Source organism: Natrix helvetica, assembly GCF_964273705.1.
Source record: "Natrix helvetica genome assembly, chromosome: 1".
Lineage (NCBI taxonomy): Eukaryota > Metazoa > Chordata > Lepidosauria > Squamata > Natricidae > Natrix > Natrix helvetica.
The window spans coordinates 363,694,844-363,711,044 of record NC_138548.1 but is presented as its reverse complement, the minus strand read 5'-3'; the positions used below and the strand labels follow the sequence as shown (position 1 = coordinate 363,711,044).

General features: G+C 45.3%; 1 protein-coding gene across 1 annotated transcript; it reads left to right on the top strand.

Moving 5' to 3' along the window:
- Nucleotides 1-7,400: 7,400 nt before the first annotated feature.
- On the top strand, nucleotides 7,401-15,938 carry LOC309382509 (protein O-mannosyl-transferase 1-like; the record flags this gene model as incomplete). Its single annotated transcript, XM_081934099.1, has 6 exons — nucleotides 7,401-7,405; nucleotides 12,668-12,763; nucleotides 13,928-14,020; nucleotides 14,633-14,729; nucleotides 15,488-15,580; nucleotides 15,813-15,938. The coding sequence occupies 6 exons, from the start codon at nucleotides 7,401-7,403 to the stop codon at nucleotides 15,936-15,938; spliced, it is 510 nt and encodes a 169-aa protein (XP_081790225.1).
- Nucleotides 15,939-16,201: the final 263 nt, after the last annotated feature.

Genomic DNA, 16,201 nt, shown 5'->3' with positions numbered 1-16,201 from the left:
CCCTTGGATTCTCTTCCCACCAGAAATATTTTTTTTCTTTTATCATTCCTTCCAATTTCACATCCTTCCATTGTTTTGAGGCCCGGAACCCCTCCCAGCCCTGAGCCACAGCAGGCTTCTCTATTTCTTTGGGAAAGATTCCTTCCCCAATCAGAGTCTGCCTGAGCCCCATCATCCACTTCCCTCCCTGCCTAGGATCAGCTCAGGCAATTCCTTCTTTCAGACAAAGAAAAAAGGGAGTTTGCACAGAGCCTTGGGGGTCACTCTCCATTCTTCGACACAGAAATGTCACACTGACACCCCCCAAGCCAAATTCCCCCTGGCTTCTTGGACACCTCTGACCATCACTCAACTGAGGTCGCAGCAGGGCCAGGGCAGCTGAAAATTGGGGTGGAAGGGACCCCATACATTTCTATTGAGAAATGAGAGCATAAAGGTTGCTTCTTTATTTTTCTTTTGTTAACACATTCTCGTTCGTCCAAGAAATTGGTTTCCTCACAATCTTCCAGACACTATTTATTTATTTGAATAAAAATCATTGCCCCATATATGTATAGAGAATAGCTTGGAGTTGTAGTTCCTCTGTCTCACATTTCCACATTTATTCTGGCTGTAAGCTGCTCCTTTGTGTTCAGGTCTGGCCTCAGAAGGATAATGTAGCACTTGGGGATGAAGACGCAGCCCAGAAGACCAGCACTGGAGGCCAGGATGGAGAAGACCTGCACAGCCACCATGTATTTCCCTTTGGTGCGCAGGTAGGTGGGCACAAAAGTCATCCAGACACCGCAGAAGACCAGCATGCTGAAGGTGATCAGCTTGGCTTCGTTGAAGGCCTCAGGCAGATTCCTGGCCAGGAAAGCCACCGTGAAGCAGATGGCAGCCAGGAAGCCCATGTAGCTGAGGGTGAGGTAGAACATGACAACAGCCCCTTTGTTGCATTGCAGGATGATCTCTCCAGGCTGGGAGTGGAGGTCAGAGTCAGGGAAGGGGGGGAGAAACTCCCAACAGGATGGAGCAGATGATAATTTGGACAGCAGAAGAAGAGAGGTAGTTTCCAGTCAGGTCCTATCTTTTCGCGGGAACAGAGAGAGACCTGATTGGCTGAAGCGCTGGCCAGCTCCCTTTAAAAAGGGAGCTGCCAGACCTCTCACTCAGTGGATGCCTGTACTTGACCAAAAAAAGAGCTGTTGTTATCTTAGCCTTTTGTGACTTTCATTACCCAATCTAACACTGGTGACGAAGGTGGGATTGGAAGGCAATTAGGCAGACAAAAGAGTGAAACTCACTAACAAAGAGCTTGGTCACAAGGCAGGGATTCCACCCGGAGCGCAGGAAGGCATCAACTGGCCATTATGAACACAGAGAGAGTCACGATGGCCACCTATGCACAACAACCTCCGTTGAACCCAGCATCGGACGACTGGGATGCTTATCTGCTGCGGTTTGAGATTTTCTTGGAGGTGAATGATCTCGGTGGCGTTCCGGAACCCCGGAAAAAGAACCTGTACCTGGGTTACTGCAGCCCCGAAGTTCTAGAGACCACCAAGAACCTCTCCGCACCGATGCCACTACACGCAGTCTCCTGGACTACCCTCCAGCAAACGTTGAAGACGCACTACGCTCCGAAGCCATCCAAGTACGTTTGGCGCTATCACTTCAACATGAGGAACCAGATGGACAGCGAGACAATAAATGAGTACATTGCCACACTCCAGAAAGCCGCAGCCCATTGTGAGTTCCGCGAGCTGGATGACATCATCTCGGACCGGATCATCATGGGGGTCCGAGACCAGAGCCTACAGGAAAGACTGCTGGCGAGAAGCAACCTCTCCCTCCAGGTCGCTCTCGATGAGGCAAGAGCAGCCGAGTCAGCGCAGAAGTCCATCGAGACTCTCCAGGCCTCCACGCACCCACTGAGGCAACCAAGAGCGCCTGTGTCCACCGTGAAACCATCAAGCAGGAGAGCTCTGAAAGTGATGAAGAGAGCAGCCACCGCATGCGCAGTACCTGCGCAGCGCCGGTGTGAAACTTCAAGTCGCCTGGCCTGCCCTGTGCCAGCTGCGGAGGCAACCATTTAAGAGCAACCTGCTGGTTCCAGGATGCGACGTGCCAGCGATGCGAGCGGAGGGGACACATCGCCAGAGTGTGCCGCAGCGAGTTCCCTGCGACAATCGGTCGCCCCGAGAGAGTGGAGAAGGGGGAAAACCGAAGACAACGTCCCAGCCAGAGACACCCCCGACGGTCAGAGGCCGACGACCAAGTGGCCAACTTCACCACATCCGCCCAGGAACACCAGAGCCGCCACCCGAAACCGAACGTCACAGTCCCAGTAAGGCACATCTGAATCAGCCGCCCCATGAAGCTGAAAGTCACAGTCTTCCTCGATGGTGGCCCCTGCAAAATGGAGATAGACACCGGGTCATCTCTCACGATCATCTCATGGGCAGTGCTAAAATGGATGATCCCCACGATGCGGAAGGAGGACCTCAAGAGCCCCGATGTCCGCCTCCGTGACTATCAGGGAAACCTGGTTCCCCTCGTGGGGCAAGGCATGTTCACCGTCCCCTACAAGCGGATCACCAAGAAGCTGAAGGCGATCGTGGTGTGGGACAACCACCAGAGCCTTTTCGGACTAGACTGGTTTCAGGCTCTAGGGATGGTCATGGCTGAAGTCAACGCCCTAGACGAAGCAGGCCAAGCACCAACCGCTGCCGCCCTGGAAACCTTTTTTAGGGAGTTTGAGGATGTTTTTGCCTCCGGTCTGGGTGAATACAAGGGGGACCCCATATCATTTAGCCTAGACCCCAAGGTGGCCCCAATTCGGCTCAAACCCAGGAGAGTGCCTTTTGCCCTCCGACCAAAAATTGACAAAGAAATAGACAAACTGGTGAGCCAGGGTATCCTTGAACCAGTCGATCACGCCCGCTGGGAAACACCAATAGTGACTCCGGTCAAGCCTGATGGGTCTATCAGATTGTGTGCCGATTACAAATGCATGATCAACAAGGGGTTGCAGCAAAGTGCATACCCTGTACCCGTAGTCCAACATCTGTTGCATTCCCTCGGCCCGGGGAAAATATTTGCAAAACTGGACATGGCGCAGGCGTACCAGCAGCTGCCAGTAGATGGTGCTACCACAGAGGCCCAGACCATTGTAACGCACAGGGGGGCGTTCAAGTGCAACCGCCTACAATTCGGAGTTAGTATCGCCCTGGGGCTGTTCCAAAGTATCATGGAACGACTGTTGCAGGGGATACCAGGAGTCGTCCCCTATTTTGATGACATATTGATATCCGCCGCAAACGAAGCACAACTTTTAAAAAGAGTTCGCGCTGTATTGGACAGAATCCGATCGAAGGGCCTCTGTTTAAAAAAGGAAAAGTGTAAAATAAACGTACCCAGGGTGGAGTTCTTAGGCTACATGATCGATGGCTCCAGGATTCACCCGACCAACCAGAAAATCAGGGCCATTAGGGAAGCCCCCACTCCAAAAAATCAGACCGAGCTCCAGGCGTCCCTCAGACTCCTTAACTTCTATAGCGTGTTCCTCAAGCAGAAAGCAACGGTTGCTGAGCCACTACACCGCCTGCTAGCGAAGAACGCGGAGTGAACGTGGGGGAAAGCCGAAGCCAAGGCGTTCGCCGCGATGAAGGGACTTTTATCAGCAGACTCCTTCCTGGTCCAATACAGTCAAACCCTGCCACTGGTGCTGACCTGCGACGCATCCCCCTTTGGAGTTGGCGCTGTCCTAAGCCACCGGATGCCACCACCACAGACACGGTCATCAGGGCACTATGAAGGCTGTTTGCGACCCACGGGTTCCCTGACGTGCTCGTGTCTGATAATGGCCCACAGTTCACGGCCAAATCATTCCAAGAGTTCCTAGCGGCACAGGGAATACGGCACGCCCTCGTCGCCCCGTTCCGCCGGGCGTCCAATGGCCAGGCGGAACGGATGGTAAGGTCTACCAAGGAGGCCTTAAGCAGAATGGGCCCAGGCGACTGGAAAACGCGAATAGACCACTACCTCCTGATCCAACACATCACGCCGAGCGCCACCACCGGCAGGAGCCCAGCGGAGCTACTCATGGGACGCCGACTCAGGTCCCACTTAGACCGGCTGCACCCCAACTACTCTTCCGACACGCCTCCCGACTCCACAGGAAAGATCCGGACATTTACCATAGGCTACCCAGTCTATGCCCACAACTACACAGGGCAGACCCTGTGGTTACCCACAACCATCATTGGAGTTTCAGGCCCCCGATCCTACTCCGTCAGGCTCGAGGACGGACGACATTGGAGGAGGCACATCGACCAACTCCAGGGACGAGTGGAGAACTCCCCACTCCAGCAAACACCACCAACATCATCACAGGCTGAGCCGCACCACCCACAGACCACTACGGAGGAACCCAGGGACTTTTCTGACTCCGACGTGGCACAGGCGAGTCTTCCACCGATGGTGCTAGCCGAGGCCTCTGAAAGCTTCCAGGAGTTTCCACCCAATGAGTCCGGAGAAGCAACAGCTCCGGCCGCCCAGCACGGGGAATCCCCACTGTCTGAACTGCGCAGGTCCAGCAGTTCGATCCAGAGGCCCGGCTACCTGCTTGACTATGTCACTCGTTAGGATGTTCCATCCTAGAGGGGAGGGGTGTTAGATACTCCCCCTTCTAGTTGTTGCAAGGACAATAGTAGTTTCCAGCCAGGTCCTCTCTTTTCAGGCGGAAACAGAGAGAGACCTGATTGGCTGAAGCGCTGGCCAGCTCCCCTTTAAAAAGGGAGCTGCCAGACCTCTCACTCAGTGGATGCCTGTACTTGACCAAATAAAGAGCTGTTGTTTTCTTAGCCTTTTGTGCCTTTCATTACCCAATCTAACACTTCTCCTTTTGTTACAGGTATGGACTAAGTGTCATTAACGAACTTTAATTGAACCTTGTGGTTTTGGACTTTTGACATAGGGACGTTTGCTAGAACATGTTGTGGTTGAAGGCTGATGACATTTCCCTGTCCCTTTAAGCAAGCTTCTAACTGTCCCTTTTATGCCACCTCTTCATTCTTATATTTTAATCCATATTTTATTCTACTTTAAGTCCACCACATATGGTAATACGAACCTGGCATCTGATGACATTTCCAACACTTTTCCGACTTGTTCTTGAACATTCTTGCTATTTTTGTCGGGGATAGGCGCCACCTGTAAAACACCTTATTTTCCTTGTATGCTGTTGACATTATCATTTTATAATTTTGAGACCACAATTTCTGCCATTTCTCTAGTTCAATCCCACGTCAAAAATTTCCCCAAGCTATCATAGTTTCTTTAACTTGTTCTTCCTTTAATGTAACCTCTAGTAAATGTCCATATAATTTTTTAATTACTTTTTCATCAGTACCTGTCAAAATTTTATCTAATTCAGTCATTTTATCATAGAAACCGTTGCAGAAAATGACAGACTTAGACTTCTCAGGATACAGGAAGAGTTTATTTGGCAGCCAGGTTCAGAAAGCTAGCACATGGCTAACATTGCAAATTCTGAACAACCTTCTTTATCAAAGCACACATTCTTATACATTCTCAAAAGCAGCGTAACACGGAAACATTTAACTCATTTCTTAATGGTTATTTTGGGGAAAAAGCCTTATAAGTAGATGGGGGGTCTACTTTTGTTACAGGTATGGACTACGTGCCATTAACGAACTTTATTTGAACCTTGTGGTTTTGGACTTTTGACATAGGGATGTTGGCTAGAACATCTTGCGGTTAGGGCTGATGACATTTTCCTATCCCTTTAAGCAAGCTTCTAACTGTCCCATTTATGCCACGTCTTCATTCTTATATTTTAATCCCTATTTTATTCTACTTTAAAACCTTCCATTTTACAATCTTTATCATATCTATATTGCATTTGAATTGTATTTGGATTGTATTTGAAAACCAATTCATTTCTATTCCTTCCTGTTTCAACTCCTGTATAGATTTAAGTTCACCCTCTGCATTTAATATTTCACCATATCTAACCCTTTGTTCCATTTTGTATATTATTGGATATGAAAAGCTTCAATAGTTGATAGCCAGACTGGAATTTTTAAATAATATTTATTATTCATTATTTGCCTTTTGATCTTCTCCCAATTCAGTAACAAAGCCTCCCATAAATAATGTCTTCTAAAATAACCCTGTGTTTTAGTTCCCTTATACCATAAAAAAGCATGCCATCCCAACAGCAAGTCATGTCCTTCTACAGTCAATAATCTAGAATTCCTTAATGTTATCCACTCCTTAACCGACACCAGACTCGTTGCCTGGTAATATAATTCCCAGTTAGGTAATCCCAATCCTCCTCTTATTTTAGCATCTTGTAACAATTCTAATTTTATTCTTGCTTTTCTTCCTGCCAAATAAACTTCAGCACTTTATTTAATTCATCAAACTAGTTGGAACTGTCTGGAACAAATATAAGATTCTGGGTAAGATGTTCATTTTGATTGTAGATATTCTCCCTATCATTGATAGTTGTAGGTTTTCCCATTTCATCAAGACAGTTGCAATCTGCTGCTTAAGTTTATAATAGTTATTCTCTTTGAGCGTGCTGCATCTTGCAGTTAAGTATACCCCCAAATATTTGATATTATTTGTGTCTTGATGATATATTGTTTGTCAAAATCTTTGTTTTATCTTTATTTATTTTCAAACCTGCAACTTTTCCATATTCCTCTATTTTTTCTATCAATTTGGGGGCTGTTTCTAATGGTTCCTCAAGGATAAAAACCAGGTCATCTACAAATGCTTGTAATTTATATTCTTCTTTTTTGATTTTCATTCCTTTTATTTCTTTTTCTTCTCTGGTCTTTCTATTTAAAACTTCTAACATTAAAACAAAAAGTAGAGGCGATAGTGGGCAACCTTGTCTCGTACTTGTCTTTATTTCAATAGAATCTGTCAGTTCTCCATTTATCATTATCTTTGCTGTTTGTTTGTAGTATACGTGTTATGTAATTAAGCTCCCCGTTAGAAGAGCGAGTATGCGGAGAAGCGTAATGAGAGCGATATGGAAGAACACGCACAAACCAGCATACAGAGACACTGAATAGGGTTTCCTGCCTAGGCAGGGGGTTGGACTAGAAGACCTCCAAGGTCCCTTCCAACTCTACTATTGTATTGTATTGTATTGTATTGTATTGAATAGTAGTTTACTATGTAGAAATATAGAAGTATTCAGAGTCCGGTTAACAGTCCAAGTCATACACGGTTCAGTCATTCAGTGACTTATCAAAATAATCAGTCTAACACACAAAGTATAGCTAAACAGTAGCAAACCACAATACCTCAAAATACACCCGATCAGCTTCTAACAAAACAGAGAGCTAACAGCCATTCTGGCTCCCTCTTATGGCCGCATGAGGTAACAAACCAATTACATCTTTTAAGCATATAAAGTAACAGTAAAGTAATCATAGCTTATATACATTGCCAAACCAAGCCTAGGATTACATCCCTAACATACTCCCCTCTTGGGTTGTCAGTGTATTTACACACAACTTCTCAATCCATAAACATCACAACATTGTTTACGTTTGACCGTACCTTGTGCTTTGGTAAAATGATCAGCAACATTTTCTTCAGACATACAATATTCCAGTTTAATCATTTTACAACTAACACTTTCCCCTACGTTCATATATCTTAAGTCAGTATGCTTTGATCTTGTCTTTACAGCAATATGTGTTGCCATCTGGATCGCTGCTCGGTTGTCCTCTTATACAACAATAGGCTCACGAACATTAATTCCCATATCTATCAGTAGTTGCTTGTAACAAATTAAATCGGTACATAACAAAGATAAACATGAAAATTCGGCCTCCATTGTAGACAAACTTATATGCTTCTGACGGATAGACCACCATCCAACCAATGATTTTCCCAAGAATATCGCAATACCCGATGTAGATTTACGCGTGGAAACTTCAGTTGCAAAACTCGCATCAGCGTATGCGGTTAATATCAGCTCATCCTTAGGCTCTAAGTATAACGTATAGTGTATTGTCTGCTTCAGATACCTTAATACACGTTTTATGTGGGAATGAGGTCGCCATGGTATATGTGCAGATCAGTTTTCCTGATTGGAACACATATACGGAACTTGGGACTGGAATAAATTGAGTATTGAACGCGGGTTGAGCTGGATGCCCATTGGGAGGGCCCCATTTAGAAAGCTGTGGCTGCAAAGTAACAGCTTGCAGAACAATGCATAACAGAGACTTTCCATGCTAAAGCAGCCTAGGGAACACATAGTCCAAGCTGATAAGATACTAATACCGAAAGCACCGCTTGAGCTAGAGGAAGGTAACATGACCATATTAGGCATTGTATTGTATGTAACCAATGATAATTCAGGATGCTTTTGTTTCCGCATACGCTGCTAATAAAAGAGGGGTTCAGAATGCATTCTGGGGCCACTCGCCCCGAGGAAAAACCGTGCGTTTGTCTTCATTCCCCCCTGAGTGGTCCCGCCTTGATGCGGCCAACCCCGGAGGAGACCCGGGAAATACCGCAGTTTTACTGCTTGCCAATGCCATTCAGCGGGTTCAGCATCAAACCTTGCCAATTGATTAACGCTATATGAAATATCTGGTCTAGACAATCGCTAAGATAAGATAAACTACCAATTAGGGATTGATAAATATTCTTATCAAACACTGGGCTTTTGTTATCATCATTGCTAAATTCCCGACTCATATGTGTTTTAGCAGATTTACACCGTTCCATTTTGTAATTCCTCAGTAACCAATCGATCTTATCAGCCTGTGATATTTTATATCCTCCCCTAGTCTTATCTATCTTCACTCCAAGATATTTCTTTATTTCACCAAGATATACAAAGCGGGGGGGACGGGGGACGGGGACGGGACATAATCAGGATAGATTTGAGAAGGAAAGGGAACCAGGAATGATACCAAGTTATTTTTGGCTTTGCAGAAATGCCACCCCAAGAAAATAAAAATTAAGAGCTGGAAGAGATACCTACAACAACTGAAAAAGAAAGGAAGAGAGGAGGAGAGGAGAGGAGGAAAGGAAGGAAGATAGAGGTGAGAGGAAGATGGAAGGAAGAGAGAGAGAAGGAGAAAGGGTAGGAAGGGAGAAGCAGGGGAGTGGTAAGAGAAGAAGGAATGGAAAGGAGAGGAGGAAGGAAGGAAGTAGAGAAGGCAGGTAGGGAGAAAAGAAAGGGAAAAATAAGGTGGTTTCAAAACAGGCGAGGGATGGTAAACAAAGCAACCCAAACAGTATGTTTTAATCCTGTAAACAGAACGTCAAATGCATAAGAACGATGAATGTAAAAAAGAAGAATAACTATGTGAATGTATGCCTATAATTTTATGTAAGAAAAAAAAAAGTCTGGGGGAAAAAAAAAACCATATTCCAATATATGGGGATGCCATAGATTTAGTAGACTAAAAATGTCAGTATCACCAATGGCTTTGCCGGGAATTAAAACAAAACTTTTCTTTCTGTCTGTTTATAAAGACCGTCTGCGGAAAACCTCACCGTTGCGTTTTTAAAAGCTTTTAATCTAAACACATAAAACTATTTATTATTCAGTCCACCTTTTGGCATGTGAAAAAGCCCTTGAAAATAAATTGAGATTAACATTAATCGAGACGGTGGACAATGGAGCTCAGACGGAATCGTGGCTGAACGGACGAATAGAAGTAAACCGCTAAATTTGGCTTCGTGCTACATCGTTCTTCTGGTACGAAAGATAGTTTGCTACTTACAGCCCTAATTCAGCCCAAAACTTTAAGTGCCAGTTGCTAAAAGTCAGTTTTGCCTCCTTTTGTGACCTCGCTTGGCACAGATGGTAAGTGAATCTCAGAGGTTAATTGAAAATCACTTAATAAACCAAGTTACTACTTTAACAACAGCAGTAATTCAATTACCACCATTTTTCACAGTAAATGAACGTTGCAGCACTCCGACCTGGTCGTGATCAAAATCCAGAGGATTGTCCGCTGACTCAAATTTATGACGGTCGCAGTGGCTCCCGTGATCACATATTCCCCTTTTATGACATTACGACAAGCAAAGTCCATTGGGAAAACCAGATTCAGTTAACAACTGAGTTCCCAATTTAAAAACTGCAGCGATTCACTTAACGGCCGTGGCAAGAAGAGTCGTAAAAGGGGGCAAAGCTCACTTAGCAAATTTCTCACTTGGCAACATACTCAATTGTGGCCGTACGTCAATAACTCTCTGTAACTACAACGCTTCTTGTTTTGGAATTGAAATCCGGTGAGTTTTCTCTGTTGGGGTGACACATCCAATTATTTGAAGGGTTTGATGAGAAATACATCTCTTTTTAAAAATTTTATTTTATTGCATTATTCCAGTTTTGATGAAGTTTACTACGGCCAGTTCCTCTCCTTGTACACGAAGCGAATATTTTTCATAGATGATAGTGGACCGCCATTCGGCCGCATGCTTTTCGCTCTCGGAGGTATGCAAATTTTCAAAGAATTCATCCTGCAATAACAAATAAAGGCACTTCTCCCTACTCTCTACTGTCGGGAATTGGAGTAATATTAGGCCACCTACAACCTACGCCCGGTCATTTTGGCGAAGGGGGCTGGGTTTCAGGAGGCCAAAAATGCTGTATTCGGTGTGTATAAGACACACCCGTATTTTCAGCCTCTTTTTTTTTTTTAAGAATTTTATTAGTTCTTACAAACATTTACGGGAAGGGATAAATAGGTATACAAAATTTTTTGACAGTTACATTGTGCGAAAGGTAGAAATCCCCCCAAATCTCACAACTTTTACAGAAGAAAAAACCAAAAAGTAAGAGATAAACATTGGCAGCATTTTGTTTTACATTGTATCAACCATATATTCAATCATCTCATATGTCACTTCCAACAATTACATTATATCAACAATTGCAATGATGTTTCAAATATACTTATTTTTGTGACCTGAGTCTTTTCAATATTGCTTCCTCCCCGCTGTCTTCTGGCAGAGCCACGGCCCGTCCCTCCTTCATATCTTGCGTACTGTCCCCTGTCAGATTTTCAGCCTCTTTTTTGAGGGAGAAAGGTGCGTCTTATACTCCGAAAAATACGGCAGTCAAAACTTGAGCCCCGAGGCCATGACATTCCTGCCCCGATTAAGGGTTTTATATAATGGAGCTCCCGTTCTTTCCTTCGGGGATATCTTCCTCTTCCCCTTTTTTGATAGTCATAATACCTGAATTTCATAATTTATGCATCAAGCTTTGTTCCTGGGCAGGAGTTTAATGTATTCTAATATTTTAGGACCCTCGGTTCAAACATTTTTATTATGAAGAGTTTGTGCGGTTTTACGTATTATCTATTTTCTATGTATTTTTATTTTTGTTGTGCGCCACCCAAAATCCATGGCAGTGGAACATCGGGGCTATATGTCAATTCAAATAATAAAATATTTGAACCGATTACTGCGTTTGTCAAAGTTTACAAGATGTGTGTAGTATCTAGATGGAGAAGGGGGAGGGGGCGGGAATCGATGTATCGCTGAAAAAAAATACGGATGCAGTCAGATCTTTAATTTAACTTTTGACCATGGAAAATTTATTTTTCTCTTTCTTTTTCAGGTTATTTAGGGGGATTTGATGGAAATTTTCTGTGGAACAGGATAGGAGCAGGTGGTTTATGATTCACCCGCCAGCTAAACTGTTTTCAAACTAGAGGGGGGGAGGAAATAAAGGAAACTATAATGCTAGGGACCCGGTGGCTCAGCGGCAAAGATGCTAAACTCGTTGATCATAAATGTTGGCAGTTTGGCGGTTCAAATCCCTAGTGCCACGTAACAGAGTGAGCTCCCGTGACTTGTCCCTGCTCCCAGCTTCTGCCAACCTAGCAGTTTGAAAGCACGTGAAGAAATGCAAGTAGAAAAATAGGAATCACCTTTGGTGGGAAGGTTCCATGCGCCTTTGGTGTTGAGTCATGCCGGCCACATGACCACAGAGACGTCTTCGGACAGCGCTGGCTCTTTGGCTTTGGAACGGAGATAAGCATCGCTCCCTCACGTGGCCGGCATGACTCAACGCCAAAAGCGCACGGAACTGTTGTTACCCCTCCCACCAAAGGTGTTTCCTATTTTTCTACTTGCATTCTTTACGTGCTTTCGAACTTCCAGGTTGGCAGAAGCTGGGACAAGTCACAGGAGCTCACTCCGTTACGCGGCCCTAGGGATTCAAACCACCAATATTTCTGATCGACAGGCTCAGCGTCTTGGCCACTGAGCCACCACATCTTGATCGTCAATCTAATATTAATCTTTGTGTTAATTTCTTGGTGGCTTTTTTGTTGGTTTGCTCTCTTTTTTGGCTTATTGTCTCTTTTGAATGATATACACATGTTGTTTATATCTATGTGACTGACGATGGCCAGTTTGGCAAAGGGCCAGGCTCCCAGGAAGAAGACCAAACTTCACCAAGCTCAGAGAGCATGACGTTTCTCTCTCTTTTTTTTTGTGATCTTGCTGACATCAAAGGGCTGATATCTCTGTCTTCTCTTCCTATTAAATGCAGAAAACAAATATTATTGTCCCTGTGACCTAAAAGAGCCCTTCGGATTATCTCGCGTTCCTTCTTTTCTGCGATTAAGTCTCATTTCCTCTGTATCTTCCCCAGGTATGAAAACGGGCGGGGCACTTCCCATCAGCAACAGGTGACCTGCTATCCTTTTAAGGATGTGAATAACTGGTGGATCATCAAGGATCCTGGAAGGTGAGCCTCTTTAATTAGTCCTCAACTTACGACAGTTCATTTAGTGATTGTTCAAAGTTACACGATACTGAAAAAAGTCAAGACAGTTTTTCAAACTTACGACCGCCGCAGCGTCCCCGTGGTTATACGATCAAAATTCAGATGCTTGGCAGGTGACTCGCACTTACGATGGTCTCAGTCTCCCGAGGTCGTGTGATTACCCAAGCAAAGTCAGCGTGGAAGTGAGATTAATTTACCATCCCTGTTGCTAAACGAACAGCTGCAGCGATTCACTTAAAACCAGGGTGGCACGAAAGGTCGTAAAATGGGACAAAACTCACTTCACAAATTTCTCGCTTAGCAATATAAATTTTCAGCTCAGTTACGGTTGTAAGTCGAGCATTACCTCTACTTTATTTGCCCAAGCGTGACAGTCAGGAGGCTGTGAGTTCGATCCTAGTCGGAGGCAGATATTTCTCTCTCTGGGCATACCAAAAATGTATCTGCTGAACAAAACGACTCATTGGCGACAGGAAGGGCATCCGGCAAGTAAAACACACCGCTAACTCCACTCAATTGCCCAGACTCCACCCCACAAGGGATTATTGGGTCATTTAACGAAGATGAAAGACGTACTCAGTATATTTGCAAGGCAACAGAGAAAATAATAATAATACCAATAAAAGGGAGAAGTAACTCGGATTATAAAAAGGAATAAATAATCACATTACAGCCTCACTTAGTGGGTTGATGTACTTTGATATATCAAATTTGATATACTGTATATTTGAAGGGACACAGTGGCTCAGTGGCCCCGAGCTTGTCAATCAGAAAGATTGGCAGTTCGGCGGTTCGAATCCCTATCATCACGTAACAGAGCGAGCTCCCGTTCCTCGTCCCAACTCCTGCCAACCTAGCAGTTCGAAAGCACATAAAGAAACGCAAGTAGAAAAACAGGGACCACCTTTGGTGGGAAGGGGACAGCGCTCCGTGCACCTTCGGCATGGAGTCACGCCGGCCACATGACCACGGAGACGTCTTCTTACAGCGTTGGCTGTTTGGCTTTGAAACGGAGATTAGCACCGCTCCCTAGAGTCGGGAACGACCGGCACATATGTGCGAGGGGAACCTTAAGCTTTGATATTGATGATTCCAGTCGTTGTTTTTTCTGCCGCTCCCAAATAGGCAACATTTGGTCACTAGCAACCCGCCACAACCCGTGCGACACGGCAACATTGTGCAGCTGGTCCATGGAATCACAAGCCGTTACCTCAACACGTAAGCTGTTTCTTCTTTGGCTTCTAGCTGCGTGTCATCTCGAAACGGCTGTTAATGGTATGTGGGAACGTCCTTGGAGGCTGCATCCAGAGATGCTGCCAAGGGAAGAGTCAGATAAGAGTAGCTTACCCCTCAACTCTATAACGGGCTGGGCAAGAGCCTTGAAAGAGACTCTGCCTAATTTCCCTGGAATCAGGTGAGACTTGTCTGAGCACAAGGCTTCCAGGAATTCTCTAGCGTTATACCTCTTAGCCAGGACGGTTAGGTCTGCCCACGTGTTGTGCAATTAATGAATTTTAATCCTGTTTTCTGACTGCAATAGGTGTTCTCCTAGCACTAATGATGTTACCTAATGAAATGCAAGAAAAAAACTAAGCTCAGAGAGCACCGAGGAACTCATTCTCTTCCTTCCTTCCTTCCTTCCTTCCTTCCTTCCTTCCTTCCTTCCTTCCTTCCTTCCTCCATCCCACTCCCTTCTAACAATGGTGATGTTACCTAGTTGGGTAATGAAACATCTGCCAAGAAAACCAACCAGCACAGGGAGCACCATGAACTCCACAGTCCGACCCTGAGGTCCAAGTATTCTCTTCTGTTGCTTTCTCCACTCTGCAGGCATGACGTGGCTACACCCCTCAGCCCGCATTCCCAAGAGGTATCCTGTTACATCGATTACAACATTTCCATGCCCGCTCAGAATCTCTGGAGAGTTGTAAGTGGCAGGCTGTAGAATTTTAAGACATTGGATTTAAAGCGGAAGTAAAAAAATAAACAATAAACACAGCAACACCATACTGCTTTCACAACCCTCTCTAAGCGGTTTATAGAGTCAGCCTCTTGCCCCCAACAATCTGCGTCCTCATTTTACCCACCTCAGAAGGACGGAAGGCCGAGTCCACCTTGAACTGCTGGCAGCCGGCAGAGTTAGCCCGCAATACCGTACGCTAACCACTGCGCAATCACAACACCATCCTGGCTCTTAACCCCTTTCCTAATCTAGTTATATATCGGTCAGGCCTGCAGCCATCTTTTCTTTTGGCTCTTTGGCCTGCCACACTTTCTTACTATTATACTATGCATTTTGTATCGTGGGAAAACGGGAGGGGGGATTGTACGGAGTGAGACGGTACGTAGCCATAACAAAATTATTTGTAGAAAGCCAAGGTCATCCTTTGTCTCTGCGGCTCTGCACCTGACCGGGATGGGTGGAACCGCCAGCACGGTAGTGGAAGATGGGCTGCTGGGTGTGGGGGCAAGATGTTGGAGTTTCAACTCGGAGGGGAAAACCGGGAAGCTTTCAGATTTTCCCAGATGTGCCAACACGGCTCTGCTCAGACTCTGATTTACTTTTGGATGCTACTTGGAACCCTGACAATATCAGATGCTGAAACTCCATGACGTGGTAGGAGCAACGAAGGCAGAGTATTAGCCAAATTGCAGCATCAGGAAGCGTCTCTTTCAAACACACAGGAAATTGTGAACCGCGACTCGGATAATGAGATTTGGAAAACGATCCTGTCCGAAGTCAGACCGGTCCACGTCAACACGTCGGCCGTGTTAAAGGTGAGTAGGCTTGGAGTCTCAACCTCTGGTGTTTCTTGCAATGTCACAGAGAAGGCACGCAGTCAGAATAAGAGTTGGGATAAGAGTTGGAAGGGACCTTAGAAGTCTTCTAGTCCAACTACTCTGTACCATTTCAGGCAAAGATCTCCCAGATCTTTCAACCTCTTGAAGTATTTTAAACCTTTAAAAAAAAAAACAAAAAAAAACATTCCCTTCTTTTTCTCCCCTCCAGCTGAGCGGAGCCTCTCTTCCCGAGCGGGGGTACCGACAACTGGAGGCGATTGGCGAGAAGATCTCCAAGGGGCACCACCAAAGCATGTTGCGGAACGTGGAAGAACACCGAAATGGCAAAAGTTAGTTTTTATGATGGGGTTGGCAAAGAAAGGTTCTGAAAGAGCCACTCGGACCCATTTCCCCACAGAAAAAGAAAACACCCGGGGACACGGAACCCTTCCTCTGCCTGAACTATTTCCTGAGCAGACACAAAACTAGTACGTGGAGTTGAATGAAAGGTTATGTTTCCTCCTGAAACTTTTATTGGGTTTATCCACGGTTGGACTACCAGGGGTGGAAAAGCTAAGTACATCGCACACTGCAGGTCGTGACGGACACGGAGCCGCA